This window comes from Petaurus breviceps, unplaced genomic scaffold (assembly GCF_028583685.1).
Source record: "Petaurus breviceps papuanus isolate PSGF00001 unplaced genomic scaffold, PetGlider_PUasm1.0 91133, whole genome shotgun sequence".
Lineage (NCBI taxonomy): Eukaryota > Metazoa > Chordata > Mammalia > Diprotodontia > Petauridae > Petaurus > Petaurus breviceps.
In genome coordinates, this window is record NW_027187419.1 from 98790675 (window position 1) to 98802101 (window position 11427).

The 11427-nt window shown below is 40.1% G+C and overlaps 1 protein-coding gene across 1 annotated transcript in view; it reads left to right on the top strand.

Annotated features, from left to right (window-relative positions):
• Window positions 1-11427, top strand: part of LOC138155351 (myosin-IIIb-like) — a 272057-nt gene that overhangs the window by 67588 nt on the left and 193042 nt on the right. The window contains exon 6 of the mRNA XM_069080560.1: window positions 10826-10971. Within this exon, the coding sequence (XP_068936661.1) occupies window positions 10826-10971 (146 nt within the window). The remainder of the gene's footprint in view (window positions 1-10825; window positions 10972-11427) is intronic.

An 11427-nucleotide genomic window follows, 5' to 3' on the forward strand; every position in this document is an offset into this window, starting at 1 on the left:
TGAGAGACAGAGACAGAGACAGAGAGAGACAGAGACAGAGACAGAGAGAGACAGAGAGACAGAGACAGAGAGATACAGAGACAGAGAGACAGAGAGAGAGGAGAGAGACAGAGAGAGAGGGAGAGAGACAGAGACAGACAGACAGACAGAGAGACAGAGACAGACAGACAGACAGAGAGACAGAGACAGAAAGAGGCAGAGAGAGAGTGCTTTTGGGTAGATCTTAAACTGTACTGAGGGAGTGGTTCTTCCTGGCATTTTTACTAATTATCTTCAACATAGCCTCTAGTAGTGGGACCCTTGAGGACCAGTAGGAGCCAATAGGTCATGAATATTCTTTAGCAAGAGGCCAGAACACATGCTCATCCCCATGCATACTCTGTGGAATGGTTCCCCTGCTGACACTGGTATAAACTGCTATGAAATCTGATTATCCCTTTGAGTGAAGAAATGGGTAATGGCAGCATCAGTCTGGGATCTTTGGTAAATAGATAGCCCTGGGAATTACAGCCTTAGTTTTATGATTCTTCCCAAAGTAACGCTTGACTTTCAGACTAGAAAAGCCATTGCTTTGTCTTCAAGTCAGCAATCTGGCTGTGGTCTGTTCACCAGTATCAAGAAAGGCAGCATGGTGTAATGTTGGATTTGGGAGTCAGGAAGATGTAGCTGACACTAGCTCTATGACCAAGTCACTGATATCTTTGAGTCTTATTTTCCCTGTCTGCAAAATGGGTATAATAATGACGTATATCTCATAGGATTGTTGTAAGAATTAAGCAAGTCCATGTATGTAAATTACTTTGCAAGCCTTAAAGCACTATAATAATGTTAGCTATTAGTAGTATTTCTTACTCTGCTCCTGAAGCTCATTTTCCTTAAAGGAGCTATTAGCTCAGCTCAACCTGGCTTCTACTCAGCAGATGTTTGGCTATTTTATGGATTACTGGGGAGGAGAAGCAAACCTCCTCATTTCTCCTTTCCATCAACCTGCATGTTATAGTGAATTTTTTCACATGTTGTAGTGAACTTTTTACACAGACCTAGAAATCTGGAGGTCTAAAATCTAGGCATGAATTTGCTCTGTGATTTAAAAGAAATGACTGCACCTCTCTGGGTTTGTGTTTCCTCATCTATAAAGTGAATGAGTGGGACAGGATGACCTCTGAATTTCTTCTAGTATACTTAAAATAAACATTTATTCCTATTTCCACAACAAACCCAGGCCTATGAATTAAAACCTTCTTCATTTGAGATAATTAATAGTCATAGAATGTTAGATCCAGAAAAGCCTTCACACTCATAACACTTTGTGTGACTTATATGGCATTTATCTTATGCCACTTTCTGGGTTTATTATTTACATACATATTTTAGCTCTTCTACTAATCTGTGGGGCATCTAGGTGGTGCCATAATGTGCAGGGTGCCAGGCCTGGAGTCAAGAAGAACTAAAGAGCTGAGTTCAAATCAGGCCTCAACACTTACTAGCTGTGTGACCCTGGACAAGTCACTTAACCCTGTTTGCCTCAGTTTTCTCATCTATTAAATGAAGTAGAGAAGGAAATGGGAAACCACTCCTGTATCTTTGCCAAAAACAAAACAAAAAACCAAATGGAGTACGTTATTTCACAGCTGAAATGATTGAACAACAACAACTAATCCATCAATCAACAAGCATCTAAAAAAAATTTAACATTAAAAAAAATTCAGTTCTGAATTCTAACCCTCCTTCCAGCCCCTCCCCCACCCACTGAGAAAGCAAGCAACATGACATCCATTAGACTTCAATAATCATATATTAAGAGCCAGACCAGGCACTGCTGAGGGATACCAGAGATAGTGAGTGTCTGCCCTCATGGAGCTTATATTCTGTCAAGGTGAGATAACATGTTCATTTTTCAATATATATAGATTAAATACAAAAGAAATACTAGGAGGCAGCTAGGTGTTGCAGTGAATAAAGTACTGGCCCTGGAGTCAGGAGAACCTGAGTTCAAATGTGGCCTCAGACACTTAACACTTACTAGCTGTGTGACCTTAGGCAAGTCACTTAACCCTAATTGCCCTGCCTCCCCCCCTCTAAAAAAGCAAAAAAAAAAAAATACTAAATAACATTGTGGGGGAAGGGGGGGACAGTGAGGGAAAACACTAGTAGCCAGGAGGAGCAGGAAAGACTGAGTCTTAAAGGGATCCAGGAATTCCAAGAGGTGGAGGGGAGGAGGAGAACTTTCCAGGCAAGGGGACCAGCCATTGCAAAGGTGTGGAGAGGGTAGATGGCATGATGTAATGTGTGAGGAATGATAAATGGGCCTGAATGGGTAGACCAAAGAGTGGGTGGAGGGGAGTATTGAGTAGGAAGGGGCCAGGTTATAAGGCATTTTAATTGGTAAACAGAGAAGTTTATATTTGATCATAGTGGTAATGAAGTGCCATTAACGTTTATAGGTTAGGAAGGTTGAATGGTTAGATCGTGACCTTGGCACTTTGCTGTTTACTAGTACTTCTTGTAAGCACCTTGAAAGCAGAAATACATCTAATATTAGGATTATGATCATAGAATTCGAGCTGAAAAAGACCTTTGAGGTAAACTAGTACTGCTATCTCACTTTACAAATTAGAAAACCAAGAGGTGAGTGTGACTTATCCACAGTCATGCCAGCAGTAAGCTGGATACCTGGAATTTGAACCCAATGTCTTCCAAGTATAAACCCAGGATTCTTTCCACTATTTCGCACTTGTATACCCAGCACCTAACAAAGTGCATTGCACACAACAGGTGCTTAATAATATTTGTCCATGGGTGGGTGGATAACTAAAATCTGTCTCTTTGTTTTTATTCACATCCATTATGCCACATTTGACTTCTAAGTGCAACAAGGCACCAGCTGATTCCACATCTTCTTTTGGGAGATCACTCTTTTCCAAGAGAATGAAGGAACAAAGACCAATCAAATGTCTCCTAATGTCATTACCAAGGTGCCAATTTTACTTCACCTGGAGACAAGGAGAAAGCTGAGCTAAGGAGAATGATTTTTTCCCCTCTTTTATTCCTAAGGGAATCATTTCTGGCTTTTCAGGTTAGATTGATAGAGAATCTGATTGAGAAAAGGGATGACCTTCAGGGGAGATGCATTCTCTTAACAGGCATCTTAAAATCTTCTCACTTATTTTTTTTTAATTTTAATTTTTCTGCTTTTTGGAAGGCAATTGGGGTTAAGTGACTTGCCCAAAGTCACATGGCTAGCTTTTGTGTTAAGTGTCTGAGGCCAGATTTGAACTCAGGACGTCCTTACTCCAGGGCCAGTGCTCTATTCATTGCACCACCTAGCTGCCCCTAAAATCTTCTCACTTCTAAGAGTCACATAAATAGTAGGTTGCTCTAGGAAAGTACTCTGAGAGGAGAGCAAAAAATGGCAGGCTTCTGAAGTTTGGGAGGGATGTTTTTCTGAGGTAAAGTGGTATAATGAAAGAAATACTGAAGTTAGATTAGATCCCACTTCTGACATTAGCAGTTTGACCTTAAATAAGGAACTTAATTTCTCTCAGCCCCAGTTCCTTCATCTATAAGATAGGGATAATGTCACGTGTCATCCCTGCCTCACAAGGTGGTTTTTATGATCAAGGGAAATTAACTCAGGAGCATCCCTTCCACCAAAGATTTCCAGCAGCTTAGATGAAGCATGGAAATCTTTAGTTTGTTTGGATCCCCTGACTAAAGAGAGACTATGCTTTGAAGACACTGTCACCTCCCTGGTCCTGGCAGCAAAGTCTCAGTGGAGAAGAAATGTGCCTAGGGTGGGAGTGGGGATGGAGTCTTTTCTAGATATAAAGATCCTGTGGTTGAATGAATGACAGAAAGAATTAATGAAAAAAAAAGCATTTATTAATATACTTCATTATGACTCACTGTGCTGTGCACTAGGGCTATAAACACAAAAGTCCTTGCCCCGTAAAGGGATGATTAAGAAAGAGTGTTTTGGTTTGGGATATCTATCCCCAGGGATAGAAGATGGAAGAAACAGGGTCCGGGGCAGGCATTGGAGCTAAGGGGCATAGCTCCTTCTAGCCATGGCTCCTGGCGGTCTCCTTTGCAAGGCAGTGTGGCAGTAGCAATGTGAAAACCGGTCAGTTCGACTTCATGGCACTTTGCATGTAGTAGGAACTCAAGACATAGGTAGGAAGTTTAATTAGACACCGGTCCAGAATGTCTGTTGTTCAGCGTCATGGATTAATCAACAAGCATTTATTAAGTGTCTACCTCTTGTGCCAGGCGCTCTGAAAGGTGCTAGAGATATGAAGACAAAAATAATAGTGCCTGCTCTCAAGAGGCTTGCTTTCTCTTGGAGAAACCAAAAGTATGTATAAAAATAACCACTAGGAGACTTTTGCACCAGATATAGTTTGTGGTCTTTCCAAGGCAGATTCAGAGAGGTTCTGGAGCCAGCTCTGACCAGCTGGTAGCAATAACCAATTGCTAAAATTTCAGAGTGAGCATTTATATGTCAGAAATGAGCAGACAAATCAGAGCTTAAATCACCATTTTGTTAATCTTCTAGATTTAAGAAAGGGATGGAGAGGGGTGGCCAGGTGGCACACTAAGTAAGAGCACCAGCCCCAGCGTCGAGAAACCCGGGATTGGTTCCGGCCTCAGATACTTGGCACCCACAAAAAAAATAGCTGGCCGTGTAACTTTGAGCAAGTTACTCAACCCCAATTGCTTTAAGAAAGAAAAAAAAAAAAAGAAAGGGATGGAGGAAACATTAATACAGATTGAAGTTAAAAATATATCTTATGTATTTTTTTTTCTAGAGAGCTAGTTGTTAAAACATTTACCAGAACACCCCTGGACAGATTGAAAAGACCCAGGTTTATAGTAATTAATTTTGTTCTTGGGAGTATACTTTTGAAACATATAAATGCCTTCTGATTATGCCCCCGGTTAGAAGGAGCGTCCAGCTCTGTCAAAGGAAAGTTCACTCTTGCCTATGTGGCTCCCAGAGCTGTCCAGCACTCTTATGTCATGAGCAAAGAAAAGGTCACAAAGAGATAAAAAGGACAGGGTTAACTCCATGTATCTATGAGAAAGATCAGTCTGATGAAATCTTTAACAGGGAAAAATTGTTGTCCTGCGCCTTGCTGCTGGCCTCACTAGCTTTTTGCCTGTCACAGTTTATCTTGTAGGTGTGAATTTGAAGAGAAATTGCTGATATTGCTATGGATGCCCCATGCTCTCAACCGCCTTCCTCTCTTAAAAGATCTTTTGAAACTCCCACTATTATGAAAATTTTAACCTTCAATCCTAATAAGTCATTAGTTTCTTCTCTTCCTAAATTGGGAAGAAAACAATTCCCAGGGTCTTTTGTGACTTAGGCTCCTCTCAAGGCAACCAGTTTCAGCCTTACCAGGACTATTACATACACACACAGACACACACACACACAGAATAAATAATAAATAAATATATGGTAGTTGAGGGGTGGAGGGCACTAGCAGTTAGGGCAAGGAAGGGAGAGTAATGAAAGACTTTCTTTAGAAGGCTTTGCTTGTTCATGGGATCATAAGTTCAATGCTGGAACAGACTTGGAAGTCACCTAGAGGCAACTCTCTCTAATTTTATAGATGGGGAAACTGAGGCCCAGAGAGGTTAAGTAGCTTCCCCAAGATTACACAGGTGGTAACAGAGCTGGGGATTACACCTAAATACTGACCCCCAAAGCCAGAACCCTGTACCAGACTGCCTCTTTACAATCAATGAATCGACACATTTTCTTTCTTTTACTTTTGAATTAGTAGTCTTTCTATGTAGACAAAGCCAAAACATCTGTCTGCAGGGACCGTGCCAATACTGAATCATTGCCATTCACAAATCTTCCCATTCTACAGATCATGTTCAATTTTTTTTGTATAATTCTATGAACTTTGTTGTGAATTGGGGTTGCTCAACAGTTCTTTCTGCCAGGTGAGGGCTATATTTTAGAAAGAGAAGAATTTGGCCAGTTGACAATTCTCAACCTATTAAACAAGCCAACCTCATCTATTATCTGTAGGCAAATGAGAGTTTTTCATATTTATGAAAACAGAAGAAGAAAAGTAGGATCTCTCTTTTCTTTGCTAATGCTGTAAGATTATAGGTTTAGAGTGCTAAGGGAAATTGAAGGTCACTGCAGCCACCTCCCTCATTTTACCATCATAGTACAGTTCCCATCACCACATGACTGGGTTCATATAATACTGTCCTAACAAGTTTTCTTGACTCCACTCTCCTCTCCATCTTTATCCATTTTCCAGGCTTAGTCCTGTTGATAAATAAGACAATGGAAGGTGCCCCTTTCTGGAGGAGGACTTTCCTGAGGATACTCCCCCCCCCCTTTTAGGGGTTTTGCCAGGGGTGTGCTCAACCCAGCTTCTACTGGTTTAGGAGAATCTTTGTTAAATAAATATCCATGAGAGTATTTACACTTTGGAAATACACAAAATGCTACAAATCAGATCTTGATTTGTTGTCTTGCTCATTTTCTACACTTAAGAAAGTGATGGAGACAATATTAATGCAGATAAAACTTAAAAGTGTGTCATGTACACATTTTTATATTTTAATGACCTGGTTGTTAAACATTTACCAGCAACCCTCCTCCAGCATCCCCGTCCCTTTTACATTCACTTCCCTATGTAGACATTGTGTGTCTCTAGCAGAATAGAAACTTCTTGGGGGCTGAGATTGTGTTCTCTAAATCTCAAAGCCTTTCATGGTGTCTGGCACTTAATATGTGCTTTATAAATGATTGTTGAATTGAGTTTAATGTGATGCACTTAGATTGGATGCTAAGTTAGGTTCTTATCAGAACATAAGACCAAGCACATACTTAGGATAGCAACATAATGCAATGAAATAACTGATGAAAGCAGATACTTTATACATCTGTATTTCTTTTCATCCTGACCCTCTCCCCCTCCTTCATCTTGATAGTTAACTTTATTCTTTGGGAGAAAGTCCTCATATACATCAACATAATTATCACAGCACTTTTTGTAGTAGCAAAAATCTTTAAACAAAGTAGATGCTCATCAATTGGGGAATGACTAAACAAATTCTGATATGCAAATCTAATGGAATATGACTTTGCTATAAGAAATGATGAATGTCATGAGTACAGAGAAGCATGAAAAGACTTATATGGACTGATGCAGTAAAGTAAGCAGAATTAGGAAAATAATGTACACAGTAACTACTAGAATATAGATGGAAACAATAACAACAACAAAAACAATAACCAAATAACTGAAACTGAATGGTGAGAAATTATATAGACTAAACTTGGTCTCAGAGAAGAGGCAGGAAAAGGTATTCTCTCCCATCCTGGCTTCTTTACAAAGGTGAGGAACCATGGGTATGAGAATCGCATATAATGTCTGACTCTTTTGATACACTGGCTGTTTTTAAAACTTTTCCTATTTTTTTATTCTGGGGTAGGATATACTAAGAAATGCAACTGCTTATACTGTGAGCATCTTGAGGGCAGGTATTAGTTTTTGCCTCTTTTTTGTATCCCTTAGTACCTAGCACAGTGTCTGGAGTAGTAGGTACTTAAGGAATGTTTCTTGATTTTGGTTTAAAAGCAAAAGATATCAACAAAAATTTATTTAAAAAAAAAGTATTATACTTTTGGAGATGGAGTAAGTTTAACAAGTATAACCTGTATTTAACCACAGGTTTTGTGGCAGAGATCACTGCCTAGAGAGGAACCGAGTCTAATTTGAGAAGAAAGAAAAAGGTCCCAGAACTGCTGTATAGGATCACTGCTAGGGAAACATTAGGGTTCTCAAGAGATGAGGTGAAATGTCCTTGAAGACCAGGGAAAGTAGCCTCTCATTTCATCTCATAGGTGGATCATCATCCAGAATGCCCTCTTCTAGCCCTAGATAAATCCATGTCTGCAAGTAAATAACTATCATGTAAGACCTACAAAGAACAGTGCTGTATAGTTCCGAGTGCTAGATTAGATGTCTCAAGAGACCTCCATTCTAGTCCTGGCTCTAGTTGTAAATAGATATTTGTCCTTGGACAAAATATTCTACCTCTCTAGGCTTTAGTTTCCTCATCTATCTAATGAGGAATCTCAACTAAGTGAGATCTAAGGCTCCTTCTAGTGTTAATATTCTGTGAATCTATGAACTCCACTTAAAAAATGACAGGAGGGTGGCTAGGTGGCACAGTGACTAGAGTACTGGCCCTGGAGTCAGGAGGACCTGAGTTCAAATCTGGCCTCAGACACTTAACAAAAAACTAGCCGTGTGACCTTGGGCAAGTTACTTAACCCCAATTGCCCTTGGGAAAAAAAAAAGAAATCAAAAAATAAAACCAGAATATGAGGTGTAGTTAGGCCCTCTCCATTTTCCATGAATGGCAGCTCTGCCTTCCAAAAATTCTTGCTTGCCTGTATTGTAGCAAAGGACACCAGCCAAGGACTATGCTGTACACCTTTCCTCAGAAGCTCTGATCCATTCAGTCTGAGTCTCTTTTCAAAAGCTGGCAGGTCATTGGTATTAATTGTACAGTGCATGTCTCTCGCTAGCAACAGGAACAAAAAGAATTAGAGCTCTGTGCTTTTACCGAAGGAGTGTTGTATGCCTCCAGCTACCACTTCCAGCATGTGCCAACATTTTCTTTTTGGCCTGGAAGAAGAATGTCACACTCTAGGTGTCCCCAGGTCATCCTCAAATAGTTGAGGGAAATGATTCAGTTCAAACAAAAGTACCCAAAGCACCTCCCTGCCTTCCCTCCCTCCCCCTTCCTTTTGCCCAACAGTTGATCTTTCCCAAGGCAGCCTGAATACAAGGAGTCTTTGCATTTGTCTCAGGAAGCTCATGGGAACAGATCCTCCTCATAAGATTTAGTGTTTACTGAGCAATGACAGATGGACAGCATCAGGAAGACTTATCTTCCTGAGTTCAAATCTGCCTGCAGAAACTTACTAGTTGTGTGTCCCTTATCAAGTCACTTAACCCTGTTTGCCTCAGTTTCCTCAGCTGTCAAATGAGGTGGAGAAAGAAATGGCAAACCACTCCAGTATTTTTGCCAAGAAAACCCCAAATGGGATCACAGAGAATTGGACATCACTGAAAAATGACTGAACAACAGGAGATGACAGAGGACTGAGAATGACAGGCTTGTAGCATTCTGCTTTGTAACTTTTAGTCCCAATCACAGCAGCTAATGCTTTTGAAAAGGTCAGATAGACATTGATAGGAAGAAACAACATTTGAGGAAATTGAATCTTTTATACTGATTCTGTCATGGGGCATAGATCAGAAGCAGTATGGCATAATGGAGAGCATTCAAGACTGGGAGTCACAAAGACCTGGGTTCAAATTGTCCCTCTGACACTTAATTAATTGTGTGACTAAAGCTCTCTGAGTCTTAGTTTTCTCATTTGTAAAATGGGAGGGGTAATTCTTGTAACACCTACCTCATAGGGTTGCTGTGGGGCTCAAATGAGATAATGTATGTAATAAAATACTTTGCAAACCTTTGAAGTACTGTATAAATGTCAGCTATTATTTTTATTCTCACGAGAAGCAATATGGTGCAGATGAAAGAATACCCAGCTTGGAATGAGAAGATCCAGGTTTTAGTCTTGGCTCTGCCCGTTCCGAGGTGGGTGACTTTGGAGAAGTGGCTTCTGTATGCTTCAATTTCCTCATCTGTTAATTGGCAGTAATTTTACTTTCATTCCTTGTCTTGCACAGTTATGAGATGCAAGAGAGAATTTTATTTAAAGGATCTTTAAACTGCAAATTTTAATTACTAATGTTAGATCTCTGGGAAACATGATAGAAATTAGCTATTTCAGCCCCACTTTTCACAGATGAGGGAGCTAAGTCCCAGAGATGTGTTTTGCTCAAGGTCATAGAGCTCGTGGAAGAGTAGGTATTAGCTGTTGGCATTGCCTGATGCAGGGTTCCTATCGGACAATTCAGTCACCCCCGAAGCTCGGTAAAAGATGACAATTATCTTTAAGATAAATTGTTTTTATTATTATGGTTGTTAATTATTAATAGCACAAGTAGTAATATTTGGTCTGGACCTGCTCTTTCATTGATAGAGGAAAACCTGGAGTTTGGTGTGGAAATGGTGTCTACCCATGCACATGGGCAGTTTATCTCTAGAGTCTTAGAGGGTTTTTTTTGGCACTGAGAGCTCAAGAGACTAGACCACAATGATAATACTAATAATAACTAACATTTATATAATGCTTACTATATGCTAGGCACTGTACTAAGCATTTTACAGTTATTACTTCATTTGATCCTCACATAAGCCCTGGGAGGTAGGTACTGTTATTATTCCCATTTTACAGATGAGGAAACTGAGGCAAATAAGGGTTAAGTAACTTACCCAGGGTTATTCAGCTAGTAAGTGTTGGAGGCTGGCCCTGAACTCAGGTCTTCTTGACTCCACTTCTTGACTCATCCTCTGTCCACAGTATCATGCTGCCTCTCTCTGTTCAGTATTTTGTGAATAGTTACAATGACACAGACATAATCATTAAAAAAAAACAACTACACAGATGTTCTTTGATGACCCTAAGAGAACCAGGTGGTCATATGTTTTGTCTTTTTTTTTTAAAGTCAAGGAACACACCAATTGCTGGAACAGTCAGTCATCTTTAAATAGAAAAGAATCAGTTTCCTCTTACTTGAATTCAGTGAAACCAGGGTAGCAGAGAGGAGGCTATGATTGACAGAAGACCTGTTATGACATTGAAGGGGGCGTGGCCTCCTGCCTAGTGAAGGTTAATGTCTCACGTCCTGCTTTTGTCTGATAGGTCATTGCTTGCGAACAGCAGTACGACTACTCTTATGATGCTCGATGTGACGTCTGGTCCCTGGGGATCACAGCTATAGAGCTGGGGGATGGAGACCCACCCTTGTTTGACATGCATCCTGTGAAAACCCTCTTTAAGATTCCAAGGTACGGCACTAGATGGCTCTCTTGATTCATTAGTTTGTTGTTTGGGGAGGGGGGAAGAGTTAGAAGGATGTTAGAAGGATGATAAATATTTCATAAACAATTTACCACTGAATCCTAAGAAAGCATCAGTGGAAAAATTATTCTTTTTTTTTTTAAGAAAGAGGAAAAATGGTCTTGTAAGAGAACCCACAAGGAATAATAACACCTTGTTGAAACAATTGCTTTCAGTCCCTTCCTGATTTTCTTGGATGTTGATTTTTCTCAGCTCCCCAAAGGAAGACCACAGAACTCGATAAAGGCATTCGTCTTTGTGTCTTTTATTTTTAAATCACATAATCGTGCCTTTCAATATTAGTCAATTTGAATGTTATTTCAGTGTATTGGAGAAAGTATGGCAAAGAATGTGTGTGTGTGTGTGTGTGTGTGTGTGTGTGTGTGTGTGTGTGTGTGTGTGTG